Below are 16,472 nucleotides of genomic sequence, written 5' to 3' on the forward strand. Positions count from 1 at the left end.
TTATCCCCTCAAATACATCTCATCATGTAGTCATGGCTTGTGGAGCTTGGGAGCAACTCGCACAACAACATTGGGCTCTGGGTTTCCTCTGAAAAGACACCGAAATGCTGCCATCTTGAGGGGAGCGGAGCTAACTGCAGATCTTCTTCATCTACAGTAAAATAAATAACAAGAGGGAGGGGTGCAACTTCAAACTACTAATTTTCTAAAGAAATCTATGGAAATATGAATGTATTTCTTATGAAGACCTGGTTTAAGATATGAATTATTTTTTCTTTGCATATGTTGTTATCATGGGAGGTCAAAGTGGAAAAAACCATTTAAATCCAAAAAAAGCCACGAAACTAAGATGGAAAATAAAGTCACACTTTAGCTGTGTGAGCTGAATATATAGGGAGACAGAACAGTTAAACTGTGGATTTTAAAACAACTCATCTCACCACACTGACTTTTACTTTGTTTGTTACACAGACAGGTACAGTTGCAATGATCCTTTGAGGTCTGAGGCCCAGGCTGAGGAAGTGGAGGGCTGGCAGCTTGGGATGCTGTGAGAGAAGCAGACAGTAAACAAAACCGTCCATAGAGGAGCCCCTGACAGTTTTGATTATCCCTGTAATTACAGGCCGCTTTCATCACTTCACAGAGCAGAGCACAGAGGCATTATTTGAACGCCACACATTACCTCAGCTTTGGCAGACAGCACTCGGCATCCGTCACAATCCAACAATTAGCACTGAGAGGGAAAAAAATGCACATTAAAAATGAAGTGAATATCAGTGGCCACCCAAGAGTCCAAATACAGTGAGTCACCCTCTAACAAGTGCTCACTGTACCAACATGACCTCCCTGTGCCAGAGAATGTTGTGCCTGTCCACTTGCATTTGTTAAGTCCCTATTAAAGTCCCCATGAAGGCAGCCGGCGGGCCCACCTACCTCGACTGTCCCGGTGGAATCCATTCTCGCACTGCACTCATGTGGAAATAAGCCTGTTTACCACCAACGGGTCACACATGCTAATGAGCGTCTGTTTGTTTTCCAATGTGCTCATGCAGGAGGAAGGGAATTTAGAGGGGAAATAATAGATGATATGCAGACAACAGCCCAGGTGGCTTTGCAGCGCTAATGATGAAAGACGTAGAACAGAGAATTAATGGATATGAAATCAGAACAGGAAATGTGGCCTGACATTTGGATGTTGCTGGGTCCGATCACACAGAAAGACAGAATGTCGGCTGACCTGGTTTGAGAGTAGTGGTGTGGTTGTGGCTCAAGAATCCACAGATAGACCACAGACCAATGAGCTTTGTCTGATGAACCCCCATCTGACAGGTAAGGTATGGCATTGTGGAGAATTATCATTTGGTGTTTTACACAAAAAGAAATCACAGAAACGCAAATTCCCATTGTGTTAAGAATTTTTTTTTATTTTTATAAATGTATACAGCACACAAATGAATACGTACAAACACACACATATACTTTGAGAACCACCACTACAGCATACAGGTACAAATACATACAACAAATGTTTCTTCAGGAGCAATACATATGTGTGTGTGTGTGTGTGTGTGTGTGTGTGTGTACATATATATATATATATATATATATATAACCTTTACTTCTCCAGCTAAGGTTTATTTAGCATACTTATACGTTGCTCCACACAATCCTCCCTGGAAGCTGAGATTTAGATTAGCAACATACTCAACCTTCAACTGTTATAGAGCTGCCCACTGGTCAAGACTGGTTTTCCTGTGCAGCTTCCTGGTGTGAAGATAACCTGCTAAGATTTTACAATCATAATGATAGCAGACATTGGAAATGGCTTTACAATGTTTTTGCTCATTCACCCATTCACACACCAATGGCAGCAAGCTACCACGCAGGTCAACCATCAGGAGCACTTTGGGGTTGAGCGTCTTGCCCAAGGATACTTGGGCATATGGACGGGAGGAGGTGAGGATCGAGCCACCAACCCTGTGATCCGTAGACAACCCACTCTACTGAGCCACAGCCACCCCCCTTTTAATGTATCCCTCATGACCCTGAAGTATTATAGTATCATCAACTATAATCCATTTTCACACAATACTGTAAATTTAAGCTTGTGATCAGTGATTATATTACATTATCAGTTACACCTCATAATTGATATATTTGTTAGAACAGCGACAGGCTGAGATGAGTCACATTAGAATTCTGCCTTTCGCTGTTGGTAACAGTGACAGCGATAAAACAGGTCAGAAAAGATTTTCACCTTTGCTTGCATGCGTAGGATGGACAAAAATCGCTTCACAATACAATGATTTTGCTGTAAATAGGCTGACCAGTTTGGTGAAGAAGTTCATAATGTTTGTGGTTTGATGACACTGTCAGAGGTGTTGATTCAACCATTTAGGAGGCCATAGTTTGTAAAGTGGTTAATAAAAAAATACATTGCTTTTTGAGACATTTTGCTGCTACGTTGCATCATTTGATCAGATGATCTTGATCAGAGGCCCTGTTCAGACCTGGTACTAACATCCGTCCTGGGTGATCTGGGTGAGATTCTCCAACTTCTGTAGATCGCAGCAAAGAAAGGTGCAGCTGGTGTGACATCACTGCTTTGAGATTTCAAGGCAGCATGAAGCAGCCGACAAAGGTACAAAGGGGCCAGTATAATTGTGTGGTGCCTCAGTTACTGGTGCATTAGTCACAAAGACTGCAACATTATGTAATGTGGCGGGGAAAAGTCTCAGAACTTCTGATGACACATGGGAAACACAGAGAAAGAGAAACAGTGAAAGCTCTCGTCAATGTTGACACTTTATGGGATATCGACTTGACAATGCTACACAAACTGCCTCAACAAAAACAAAATAATCATGAGCTTCACTAAACGGCTGTACTACAAGGCTCCTGTATTATATTTTATGGCTTCTAAAGTCTAAACACCTGTCACGACGTGTTTTGAGAATTACTGGGCGTACAAAGAACAATTCTACTAATGTTAATATACTGTACGTGTTCCATGATGATCATTTGAGTGAATTTAAGCCACAACGTATGCTGTAAATTCAGTTAACTTTCTCTCAGAGTGTTTCTGACTGATTGTTCACCATAGGTCGAGTATATTGCATGACATGTATTAGATACACATTTCACCTCACATAGGCTACACAAGAGATATTTACGACATTTTATCTTTCTTATCTAGGGTCATCTTTCAATTAGTGCATTGACATGTGCATTAGTATCCCAGTTTTGAGCCTTTTTCCTGGTTTTGATCTTATATGGGATATGCTGGAACATTATTCATATCCCTGTTTACATGATTCCAACAGTATCCAGGTTTCTGATCATCACTGTGCAGACGTGTCTTGATTTCTACCATCTCAGTCACTATGTTCTGCACCAACAAAGAATGTTCAGAAACCTGGATAAGGTAATCTACATGCCACAGTATCCTGGTTTCTATAGGAGTACTCCAGGTAGAGTATCCAGGTTTCTCAAAACGAGACTTGATGTTTACATGCGCAGCACATAACCGGGATACTCCAAAAACACAGCCAGGATTCTGGTGCGCATGATGTGAACGCACTCAGTGACCTCCCCGGAACAAAAGACCGGAGGTGTTTGTTAGAGGTCGACTGCTGAATGTGGAGACGCAACCGGATGTAAACTCACGAATTCATCCGGCAGCTGAGAGGCCGAGAAGTACTCTAGCTAACGTAATCTAAACAGTCAGAAGCGTAACATTTTAATAATTACTTCATATTGTGATTTGACAACTCCAAAGAATAGAGATGATTAAAGCCATCTTGATATTTAACAACCACGGGAAACCGCGGCTGATCAGATTCTATCAGTATTTTGTAAGTATTTTTTGGGGCTGCTGTACAAAAACATTAGCATTTTTCTATTGCTGTCTTCACTCTCATTTAGCTAAGATAGCAAACAGTGTTGAATTAGCATTTGTCAGCTTGTCCATAGTCCTCCGCACCACAAATGTTACCAATATCTAGATCGGTGTGCGTCTAAAATGTAACCAAATTGCAATTTACAAATGACGTTAACTTTAGCTGACGCCATCTTGCAGTGGTTTAGGGGAGCTTATCTAGCCACTTCTTACTTTTAGTTCCTTCCTGTTGAGGTAAACGCCTCACTTTAAAACACATTTTAACAATGTACACCTCCATTAGCAATATTGAACGGATGGAATTTATTCGCAGGTATGATTTCGCAGAAACAAAACACTCGTAACTTTTCAAGCTTTGTACAAATTCACTGTTACTACTTCCGTATTGGCCTGGTTAGCTAGTGATCACTGATTTTTGGATCATTGACGACCTGTCAAGCTTATAGCTGCAGGTAAAATGGCCTTTCACAAAGAGCAGTGAGATATGAACATTAGGGATCGTTAGTATTCATTCCTCTCCAGTAAGTTTTGCTTGGGTAGATTCTGTTACATTAATTTCAGACAATTCAACAGGTTGAGGTTTAGGTAATGAGATAAATCAGGGGCCACAGTCCACAGTTAAGTTTTTTTAATTATTGAGCATGAAAAAGTTTCAACCTGATCCACAAGTAACCAAGTATGGTGGTTATCAAGGATCTCATGTTAAACATCAGCCTTTTTTCTATGCTGTAATAATATATTTGTACCTGTTATCTGTGAGTGGGAATTTCAGAATGCATGAAAGGCTAGTTTTTATTAATACTTTCTCTGGTGCCACAAGGTTCTTGTGCAACGAATGAATGAATAAAAACCAAACACAGACTATATTTCGTAGAGTGGTTGGCACTAAGTAGACTGTGTCATGTGTTTTCTTGCAGGCGGAGGACATGCAGCAGCAGATCATTCGGGAGACTTTCCATTTGGTATCTAAAAGAGATGACAATGTCTGCAACTTCTTGGAGGGTGGAAGGCAAGTGTTGCTGTTTGCTGTGGTTCTGTCCGAAAATCACATTTTGACAAGTGAATAACTAAGAAAGTGTTTATACTGTATGTATGAAAAGAAATCTCAGAAAAGCTGCTGCAACTGAAATTGTTTGGTTCATGTCGTGATTTTTGTAATGGAAAGACTTAGAGTGACAGCTAAACATGAGAGTACTTGCATTCGGAGACTTTTAAAGTTTATGTTGACAGAGACTGAAAGACAGACCTTTTTTTAAACTAAGTACTGCAAACGCTGGACCTTGTGGGCTTTCTCAATGTGGTTTGATGTCACTACAGGCACTGACATCACTTGGCAGCAAAGATGAGCCTTTGTTCAGCAGCTGACTGCAGATGCAGTAACATGACTTTAACCATTAGATGGAGGCAAACCCACAAAAGTAGACTTGGTCTCACTTCTTTTCATTTCTTTCTTTCTTTTCTTTTCTCCTGTCAACTCACTTACTTTATTGCATACATTTATTTGAATGACTGAGTTTCATTCACAGCATATAGCTCGACCTGGATTTTCTTTGTAAGGCTGCATTTTTATCTTGTTGCAGTCTCATCGGTGGCTCCGACTACAAGCTCATTTACAGGCACTATGCAACCCTCTACTTTGTCTTCTGTGTGGACTCGTCTGAGAGTGAGCTCGGCATTCTGGACCTGATCCAGGTCAGCTTCTACTCTATTAGTTTGCTTTCTATACATATTTAATGTGTGGTATTTGAAGTAAAATCACATCTGCCCTTTTTCCATGTCCTCATACAATGGTCCAAGCTTGAAAGGAAGACACTTTGTCTCTCCCTTGAGCTCCTTTCCATTACATTATGCTGTATTTGATTAATTTTAGGAAACAGGGATCATTTTTGACCCATTGCTGGTAAGGAACTGGTTGCCTTTAGTGCTGGTGATCTAGGAAATTAGATCTACCTCACTGAACTGCTGGGTCTCGCAGGCATGTGGTGTCCACACAGACAGCGTTGCTGCTGCTGCGGTGCTGCTGCTGCCAGATCTCAAAGGAAATCTTTCTGGATAAGACCAGTCATGTACTAACAACATGTAAACGAGGAAACACAGATCTGACAGATACAGGCTGTATTGACAGCTCAACTAAGTTATCATGTAAAGTGCTGATAGTCTTTTTTCTTTTTTTTTTATCAGAGCTGAAATCTGGTTTTACATCTTTGTTATCTCTGTTGGGAAATTCTGTTGTACTTGTGGCAGCATGTAAGAGACATAACTCTTGCCCTAAAAAGTGAAGCAACATCCACATTAGGACCAGAGTCCTTCCACTGATCACTGACCACTGATCACTGGTCAGATATTTATCAGCACAATCCCGTATCATCAGTAAAGGAGAATTATGACAGAATAGTGGCTGACTACCACTAGCAACAACTTTCCCCTCTACACTCCTCAGTATTACATCGACCAAACCAACACATGATACAAAAGTAGGAATACTTAAAAATAGCCCATAAAATATCAGCATTGCAGGATTGTTAAAGGTGCTCAGCTTACAGTTTTTGATGACTGATCCCACACTGACCAGCCTTGAACCCAAATGTTTGTGTTGATCCACCTACATGGCCTCACTCTTATTATCATTGATATTAGTATTATATCTAAAACCAGTCACCCATTCTGTAGTTTTTTAAATGTTTAGTATGACTGACTTCCTGCAGGTTTGGACCATCTTTACTTGCTTATTCAGCAGAATTAAAGCAGCATTTGTTATGCCCTCAAATATAATCACAATCCTCAAAATGTTCCATGATAACAACATTTGAGGTGTTTATTTGAGAAATGGGATGTTTGACTGTCCAAATCCTCTTCATTGTAGGTGTTTGTGGAGACACTGGATAAATGCTTTGAAAACGTCTGTGAACTGGACCTCATATTCCACATGGACAAGGTGAGTGGGGAGTGGTGGAGCCTTTTTTATACTGGTCATCTTTTAAGCGTTTCTTCTGCACATTGCTGCTGTTTGTGCCACAGTGTTGAGCTCAGAAGCAGGGCGTTCCATAAGTGCTACTTTATTATATTCATTTTTGATTCTGATAAGATAGTTTTGATGAACAAGCTATGAGTGTACTTCTTACGACCACTAGCCTGAGCTTCAAAACAATGCGAGCATGATGATAGAGAAACATGGCTGTCTGTCTGTATCAGTCCCGCCCCCACATGCTCTATATAAATGTATGTGTGTCGTCTTCAGCGTATGACAAATATTAGCAAAATAATTGATGGCAAAACACCTTCGGAATTGCATTGATTGCACAGACGAGGGTCACCCTCATTCAATTCAATTCAATTCAATTCATGAATGAATTATCTTCATTTACATTGTGCTTTTTACAGCAGAGCCATATCTAAGACGCATTGCAAACACGCACTAAAACAGGCAATGTTGTCGAAGTAACAGGCCTGTGTCATATGAGGAAAATGTAGGCGATGCCTCGCCCTCACATTGGAACTTTACAGATTATAATGAACACTTTTGTATTTTTTGACCAATTGTGCAAACTAATGTCAAATTCCCCAAATAAAAAAAATATGTTGGAATAGTGGCATCAGAAGTTGCCAGGGGCCACCAAATTCGGGCTATTTTTTGGCCACCCCTCTCCCCTAGCTGGCTGCTTTTCCCACACTGGCTGGCAACTTCACATCCTTGTGGAAAGCCCAGCGAGTTAGCTGTGACTTAGACATGGATCAGCTGCACAGTCTGACCTGCTGAATGACGCCCCTTTCCAGTGTCAGCACAACCTACACTGTTGTTTTTAAAAACAGTGGGACAAACCACCTCCAACAACTCTTGCATGTGATGTTAAAATCAGTGTAAACTTCACAATAAAAGTATTACAAGAAAATTCTGCCTTGTACTGTGTAACAGCTGCAGGAAGCAACGACTCTGCCACTAGCCGTAAATGAGATAATTTACTGCTAGTGGCCAGCAGTTGGTCAACTTCTACATTAGAACATTTTCTTTGCCACTCTTATTTTACTATATTATTTTAAGTACATTGGTTTGGCAAAAATCAATTGAAATGAAAGCGCATTGTTTCATTCTCTTCCTCATATGTGTACATGTGCACACAAATGAGGAAGTCGACCAGATTCCTTCCCAGAAACACAATGTTGTACCTTGAATCATGTAGCCTGAAGTAACCAGCGTCTGTAAGGCTATGGGAATGTTAAGGCCTGTGCACACGAAGTCTGTGAATTCCATCCAAAAATGTCGGAAACAACCGCATGTTTACTCCATTATGTTTACTGCACACATGCCAACTCTGAAACAGCAGTTTGTTATGAATGGTTTTGTTTTTCACATTCAATAAAAGGTTCAGATGAGAAAGACATGACCCTGAGGTGTTCAGCGTAGTCGTGTGTTTTTGTCTTCTCCATATAGCCAGCTGCTTTTCAGGAACAGCTGCATTGCTGTAATTGGTCCAGTTGTTTTTTGGTGTGTGTGTGTGGGCTCAGCATTTTTACTAATATTATATATCAAACTGGGCTCATGACATCATACAGGGGACATTGAAAGAGTTGCAGCTCCTTCTCTTAACATTTTCACTTCAGAAGTGAGAGAATTGTCAGTTTCGTTTTGAAATGGGAATTTCTGCAAGGACTGATTAAAAAAACAAAAAAAAAACATCAGTGTTCAGGTATTTTTCTTGTAAAGGTTTTTTGATGATGGGTTTTTAAAAGACTCCTTTTTAGAATGAAGCTCTGTATTGTTCAGGCCTTCTTTTCTCTGCCTGGGGCTGAGCTCGACGTGTTGCTGGAAACTAATCAGACACGTCTACGGCCATCTTGATTGAATTTTCCCAGCAGGAAATTGATGTCATGTGGTGCAGTGGGGTTTGGCCTGAGGAATGTTCCAAGGTGAAACTTGGAAATATTTCTACTAGAGAGAAAACATTTAGCTTTTAGAAGGCTCTCCTGGCTAACATTGACCAGCATAGCACTGTGAAATTGTAATTTTTACACATACGCAGGGTTTTGAAACAAACTTAATATTACTCTATCGTCTGTCATGGACATATGCAGATGAATAAATTACAGGTTTCATGTCTTTCCCTCATGTCACTTTATGCAGCAACTGATATAGTCCAATTAATTTTCAAGGAGAACATTTAGGAACAGAACAGTTTTATTGAAAACTATACTGGTTTCAAATCTCTTCCAGGCATGATTATATTTCCAGTTAATCATCCGTAGCCTCAAAGCAATAGAAGACTGTCTCATGTTCCCCGAAATATTTTGTGCCCACAGGAATTCACAAATCTAAACTTGAGAGAGAAAATAAAACTTTCTCCAAGTGAGCCATGAGTGAGAGCTACGTTCCAGAGAGGACTGAACTGTCCACCTTTAGGTTTTGCACCTCTCTCATCCCTTCTGTATCATTCGGTATAAAGACATAGAGATGAGATGAGTTGAGTTGCCAAACGAGGCAGGATTGTAAAGTACCACAGCGAAGCACAGTCAAATCTGGCTGCATTATGGATCCAGTTTTTATTATTCTTTATCTGTCGGAGTCACAGCAAGCATGCAAAGAGACCTGTTTTAATGACTGAATTTACATGTACAGTGGTGTACAGGCTGTCGCTGTGTGTTAACTGTTACGTCTGTCTGCAGGTCCATTATATCTTGCAGGAGGTGGTGATGGGAGGCATGGTGCTGGAGACCAACATGAATGAGATCGTAGCCCAGGTCGAAGTGCAGAACCGCATGGAGAAGTCAGAGGTCAGTCTTTCAGCCACATTAAAGGACCATGCCAGTGTTTTTGCACGTTTTAGGCCATAGACTGCAACCTGTGTAAACGTCCCAGTAGTGCTTGCAGCCACACTGGTTAGCATTCACTTCACTGTTAAAATCAGATATGACTCTTTAGAGAGTCATCATCGCCACCATTGCTAGCCTGGTTCCAGACCTCCGAATCGCTGCCCACATCTGGGATTCATTGAGTTATTCAAAAAGGTCTGGTGTTGTGCCGATTGACGCCTGTTTCCTGTGGTTAAAGAAACAACTGACCAATCAGAGCTTAGTAGGCTTAGTAGCTCATGGGGACGTCAGCTCCCTATATAGCTAGCTAGATTAATTATGAAAAATAACAAAAGACAAATAAAGACAAGAGTTAATGAGACTGACGCTGCTGTACAAGTTATTTTAAGTCAACTTACAGAAATAACACTGAAAAGAGTACTCCACCGATTTAGCATTGCAGTCCTATAACACTGTCGGACTCACGATGGATCATTTTTAAAAAAGGAATCGATGCAGCAGAACCAGAGAGTCCATTTTTCTTCCTTGTCAAAAGTTGCATTACCCACAATGCAACTCGACCACTGACAGTTCCATCGGAGATTCAGATGTGTTGTGCCAGTAGTTGCTTTTATGTCCAAATCCTTTTTGTTCTATTGTTTAGTAACTCAGTTGAGGGCAGGGGCTGTTTTTCCTTTTTGGTGCATTCGAGTGTGTTTGGGAGGCTCCTTCAGTGTACCTGAAATTTGAGGCTGCCAAAAAGCATCACACTCATGAGCTACTGTATGTTAATGGAAAATGAAACTCAGAAAACAAACAAAAGTGAAACATTAATGTTGTCTAAAGCGTATCATAAAGACTGGAAACAGGGGGAAACAGCTAGCCTGGCTCTGTCCAAAGGTAACAGAATCCGCCTACCAGCGCCTGTAAAGCTCACTAATTAACACGCTGTATCACAATTGTTTAATCTTTTTTTTTTTTTTTTTTAAAGATTATTTTTGGGGGCATTTTTACCTTGGGGCTCCAAAACCACAGTGCTTCACTTGTAAGCACTGACAAGGAAGCATTTTCACAACAGTTCCTCACAACATTATCTACCCCATTAATGGTAACCTGGTAGGTAGAAAAAACACATTCCGAATTGCTATGAATTGTAATATTGTTAAAAGTGATAATAGGCTTAATCTAATGGCATGCTGTAAAATATTTTTGGCAGTAAAGTTTGCTCACGATGTTGTAAGCGGACTAAAACATGCAAAACCATTGGTACAATGGTTTCTTAAATGCTTACTTTCATAAAATGAGGATAGTAGGCTTACAGGAGTTTATATGCCTTATGCCAGTTATTTTAAAGATGCTAATCACATAAGAATTCCTCACACGGTGGCTTTGAAGGTGTTTTCCGTGTCGTGTCGTTTCGTTTTGGCAGGGAGGTCTATCGGCAGCCCCCGCTCGCGCCGTCTCTGCCGTGAAGAACATGAACCTGCCCGAGATTCCCCGCAACATCAACATCGGAGACATCAACATCAAAGTGCCGAGCCTCTCCCCGTTCTGAACAGCACTCCAGCTGAGCTCTGCGGGGCTGATGTACTACTGATGCAGTTCTCCTCCACCCAGCTCTGTTGTCAGCACAGGGCAAACTGTTATATACATGTATCATAGAACCACAGCGGCTTACTCTCCCACTCATTCTTTTCACATGAACGGGAGCTAAGCTGTGAGTTACTTTTGAGTTCTGCTGTATGCAATCTACAGATTACTCCAGTTGAAGGATTTGCACAATAATGTAAAGTTTGATTCTATAAAGCATCAAGAGTAATATTAATGTATGTTCTGCTATTCTTTCTGTGTCGTTTTTTTTGTAGGTGTCCAGTTGATTTCCTACTCTTTCCAAAAGAAAAATGAACTGTGTTGGCCCAGAGCATATTCTTCTAAATCTCTGACATTCATCACCGGTTGTCCCGTGAAAACATTCCCTGTCTAGAGTGAGCTTTTGGACTCGGCACAGTTCACAATAATAAGATCCTTTGGCTCCTTTGTTGGGCTATAATTACTCAAACACATCTTTATCTCCTGTTCCAAGTGTGTGTTCATACGGACTGGGATTAGACTCCCTTGCTTGGCTCTTGTCACAGTTTATTTTTCCTTCTCTGTAATATATCGTGTCTCTGACATCCTTGTGATTTGTGAATAATATTATTGTTCTCCTGGGTGCAGATTGTACGGCAAATGTAAATGCGGTTTGGTTCTAGCCAAGTTTTAATGTGCTGTGATAGTATCTTGCCAACATCTGTTTAGAGAGGCAACAGACTAACTTTGACCTTTTTTGGTTCTTTAAGTGTTTGTATAAAGTGTGTTTGTGTCTTATTGGCTGTGTTTAGTCGTCCCATACAATCAGATTCTGACTGTAATTTAAGCCATACTCTGCTCGAGTTGTACCATTGAGTCCTGTCAAGCATCTCAAGGAAGGCCAATTTGTCTCTGTCAAAGACATTCCTTGCCAAGATAAATTAAAGAAATGAAAATGCAAATCCCTGTGGCTGTGCTTTGTTGTGCACCAACTCCTTCACAGCAACCTGGAGTTTTTCGTCATGTGTCAGCAGGTAAGCTGAGTCACCAGGCTGTGGGTGAACTGGCATCATGTGAAACTCACATCAAAGTGGTTTCATATGCACTGACTTCTTTCTGCTCAACTACATTGAGTTTGCAGTCTTGTTGATATAGCCGCATTCTTTAAGCCCCCCCCTTCCCACTAAGTTAGGGGCTTTTTTTTGTGGAAATTGAGGGAGTTGTTCCCTCCCTACATCCCTAGGAAAACCTGTGGCAGCTCTCACCACCTCCCACCTCCACCCTCACAGATGCAGACTGCAAGTGTTTCACATCAGCCAGGATCATTCCAGCTCAACTTCTGCGTCTCATGCAGACTTAAATCCTGGCTTGCAGTGGACATCCAGCAGCACGGGCTTTGGTATGTACTGTTTTCCCCCACGTTTGACATGTTAATTAATCCAACATGCCCGCATGCCAAGTCACTCTTTTTGTTGCAAGTTTTTTTTTCCTTCACAGCAACGGTTCTGTGATAGCCTGTGTTAGCTTTACAGCTTTTGGCATCTGGTGCAATGTTGTGTTACACTGAAGAAGGTCTCCCAGAATTGGTCAGCAACAAAAAGGTTCATGCTTGTCTGTTCACAAATGGTGCATGAATACAGTATAGACAGAATATATCCTCCGTGTTGTAAGTTATGTTTATGAAAATGAATGATCAATAAAGATCATCAGCCTCTAAAGGTCGTACAAAGCAGCCAGTTGAGTCTTTGTTGCTTCTCTTTCTCCCTCATTTGAGTTCACTGTTTTCAGTTCAAATAAAAGATCTCCATATAACAAGGCTAGTAACCACTATTTCAGTGGTACGCAAACCGTAAATAGCACTTGTGAAGTGCTTGTTGATTTAACTAATCCCAGTTTGACTTGTCGGCCGTGGATTAATTGGTTGTCTGCTAACATCCAGTGTGGGCTGTACTGGATGTAAACTGTGCAGCTCCAACAGCTGGCTGAAGCTTATCTGTACAGTGTGGAGCTGAGACCACAAAGAGCTGATAGTGTAGGTCACAGTTCATGTGCAGGTAGAATGATAATGCAAAAACGTGTTTGTGGGTACTGAAATGTATCCTACGTTCACATTCGTGAGATAAGATGAACTTTATTGATCCCCAGCAGAGAATCTGGACAAAATGGCCAAAGGACAAAGTGTGAGAGAGCAGATTAATGATGCAAACAAAATGTATTTCTCCATATTAGCCAAACTAAGGTTCACAGTAGGAAGGCAGGTGTCCAATGTTAGTCCTTCCCAGATGTCACCAGTAATTCACAGTCCTGTGCAAAAGGAAAAAAAAAAAAAAAGAATACCTGTACTATTTCTAACTACTCCTATTTTGATTTACAAAAACATACACAAGTAGCATATGTGCATGTGCACAGGGCATATTGTACAGAGCATTTAATGATTTCTAATCATATGATAACTAACGGGTCCTTGCACAGGTTTTGACCAATAAGAATACACAGTACTTGCAGGGAGCCTGACGAGAACAGTGTGTTAAAATCACACCATGACGTCACATGGCTCTTTTGTTGTCATTTTTCTACTCAATGAAAATATGGGATTTTGTACGCCCAAAATAAACATTCCCACTCACAAGATTATTGCTCTCTGCTGGCCAGGGGAAAGTGCCTGTGATTTGTTTGACAGCGCGTCTTAACTTGGCCTAAAGGGAAGTTCAGGACATTAGAGGCATCTATCTAATAGACTGCTGAGTAATTCCCATTACATTCTTGTTAACCCCTGCCTCACACTGAATAACAATAACATAATCATTTTTGACTTTTAGCACAGACTGCACCTGGAACAGAATCCTCCTGGTCTATCATATTACAATTTAGTGTTGTATAAATACAGTATATAATATCAGTACATACAGTATATAGCCGTACATGTCATGACAAGCCCAACCTTAAAGGTTTTTATCCAACACCTTAAAGGTATTGTATTCAGAAACTGTGCCTTTAAATGAGCTGCCGGGACTCCGCACTGTACAGTCACTGCACTCAGCCACGCCCCGCCCAGGTCATCTGCTCCAGGCACAGCACCACCCACCAAGTACAGGGACGCTCATCCACCCGCTCAGTCTGTCTGAGTTGTAATAATATGAGACCTTTAAATGTAGCATTCTCTATTGTTAATCACACTTTTTCTAACAGACAAGATGACTGCCTGCAAAGGCATATTGCATAAACTACATATTTGGTCAGAAGTGAGTTAAGAAGATCTCAATCTGACTGTTTGACATATGTGGTTTTACTGTATAAAAATGATTGTGCCATATAAATGTGTAATTTCTGTGCAAAGTGCTTTTAAATTTGCAGTAACTACAAAACAGAGCTATAAACCAAGCCAAAATGCAGTGACTTTGCACTGTCTTGGTGAGCTGTGGACTGCCACACAGAGGCAGCTAACTACACAGCAGAAGCAAGAGGGCTATATCAAATGCTAGCTTGTGAGATATTCGTGTCTAGCATTAGCTAAAACTACAGCTAAATGTACTTATTTATTTTCTTCCTCTAGCTTTTATCTGTGAATGAAAAATATACATTTAGGTAATTCTAACTAACGGAATTACCAATTTCCACATAACTAAATAAGGCAGCGTCTAAATGTTCTTGCTAAAGCTAAATAGCTTAGCAGATCTCAGTAGCTGCCTTCTCAGCTCTTGACTCATAACGAATTTCATGTAATGTGGTGTGATTAAGCTACCTTTAAATCACATACTTAATGTGCTAAATTGTTAATTAATTAATTAATTAATTAATTATATTGATTTCAATATAAATAATAATACTCGGACAGACAAACAAACATCATTTAAAATGGACACATTTTGTTTGTAGATAGTGCATTTTCCCTTGCATTTAGTGAGAATTATTCAAAGGCAGAGTAGATAGCCTAGCTACATTTTTACCAGCATAGATGGCTGAGAGCATGTTTTGAATTACAGAGAGGTCCTAGAATGTCTACGTTTGTGTGGTCTTGGTTTGCATAGAGTTTAATCAGATTCTGTACCTGTTGGGTGTTGAGTTCACATAGCAGTGACTGGGCAGGACTGTTTCTTTTTGGTGCCCGAAGGATTTATTGATCTTTTCAGCCTTGGTGTCTCTCTTAATAAAATGGTAGATAAGCCTGATAAAGTGTGTGTCGTGGGAATTTGAGTCAAGACGGCACCACAGCAAATACCTGTGACCTAAAATAAACTTTTAAGGGTGTTGAAAGGGATGTGTTGTATTTTCCCACTACAGTGTGCCTTATCACTGCTGCCATATCTGGCCTGTTAAACAAGTTGCCAAATGTTGTTATTTATAATCCAATGGAGAATTATCTGTAAGCAGATAACGTCTAAAAACAGATGCCTACGCACAAGATTGCCGTAACCTTGGTCTATCTTCAGTCAACCGAGGTAAACCTGTTTCCAAATATAGAGCCTGTAGCCTCTCACTATCGTAAACGTTTATGGATTACTATAATAATGCACCATTGGTTGTAGATTAACCATCAATTTAGTAATTCTTAATCGTAATAGGTGTGTGAAGGGAAGACTGTGGTTTTTCTGGTAAAGTAACTCTTTGTAATAAGGCATACATTGTAAGGGATTTATAAGTTGTAGCTAAAGGTGTTATTAATGTTAATACATAGTAAGTAACAGCAATGTTTAGATTGTCAGACTGTAAATAAACCATTTAACTGGTGTATATATTCCTCCAGCCAAACATATGTTGTCTTTTTAAGTATCTCTTCATATCATCATGAAGACCTGCTACCTTCTACAGAGGAGTTGCAGACCATCCCGACCAAAATCTGTTCATTTTGCAGACAGTGAGAAAGCCATGACTCTTATGACTCTCATGAATCACTTACTAGTATCTAGGAGATGTACCAACTTATTAGAGAGTAAATCATTTCTAAAAGGTCATGGGTTTCACACATTAGGTCTGCAATCATAAATAAAATAAATAATCATTAATGGGAACGAGAGTTGTGGACTTTCAACAACAGCCCCAACTCACAGTCTGTATTAGCAGATAAAGTTTGCTCAGTTGTCATGGGGATGGCTGTTGTCATCACGTGAAGACTACACAACTTCAGTCAAGGATTCCACAACAAAATCAACACAAGAAGTTTCCATTCATAATCCCTTTGAATGTATGCCCTATGAGAAAGTGGTGTTTGTAAATGTTTAAT

The 16,472-nt window shown here is 40.3% G+C and overlaps 1 protein-coding gene across 6 annotated transcripts; it reads left to right on the top strand.

Moving 5' to 3' along the window:
• Positions 1-3,675: 3,675 nt before the first annotated feature.
• ap3s2 (adaptor related protein complex 3 subunit sigma 2) lies at positions 3,676-12,213 on the top strand. Of its 6 annotated transcripts, XM_070902405.1 has the most exons (7): positions 3,676-3,854; positions 4,816-4,907; positions 5,479-5,590; positions 6,762-6,833; positions 9,557-9,668; positions 9,887-9,905; positions 11,078-12,213. In XM_070902405.1, exons 1-7 carry the CDS (start codon positions 3,786-3,788, stop codon positions 11,235-11,237), a joined length of 636 nt encoding a protein of 211 aa, XP_070758506.1. In that variant the 5' UTR covers positions 3,676-3,785; the 3' UTR covers positions 11,238-12,213. The 6 variants fall into 6 exon arrangements, with proteins under 6 accessions (XP_070758506.1, XP_070758516.1, XP_070758531.1 ...); XM_070902415.1 differs by lacking the exon at positions 9,887-9,905 and having other exon boundaries at positions 9,557-9,664; positions 11,112-12,213; XM_070902430.1 differs by lacking the exons at positions 9,557-9,668; positions 9,887-9,905 and having other exon boundaries at positions 11,112-12,213.
• The last annotated feature ends 4,259 nt before the right edge of the window (positions 12,214-16,472 follow it).

The sequence above is a fragment of the Enoplosus armatus genome, chromosome 1, assembly GCF_043641665.1.
Source record: "Enoplosus armatus isolate fEnoArm2 chromosome 1, fEnoArm2.hap1, whole genome shotgun sequence".
Classification (NCBI taxonomy): Eukaryota; Metazoa; Chordata; class Actinopteri; order Centrarchiformes; family Enoplosidae; genus Enoplosus; species Enoplosus armatus.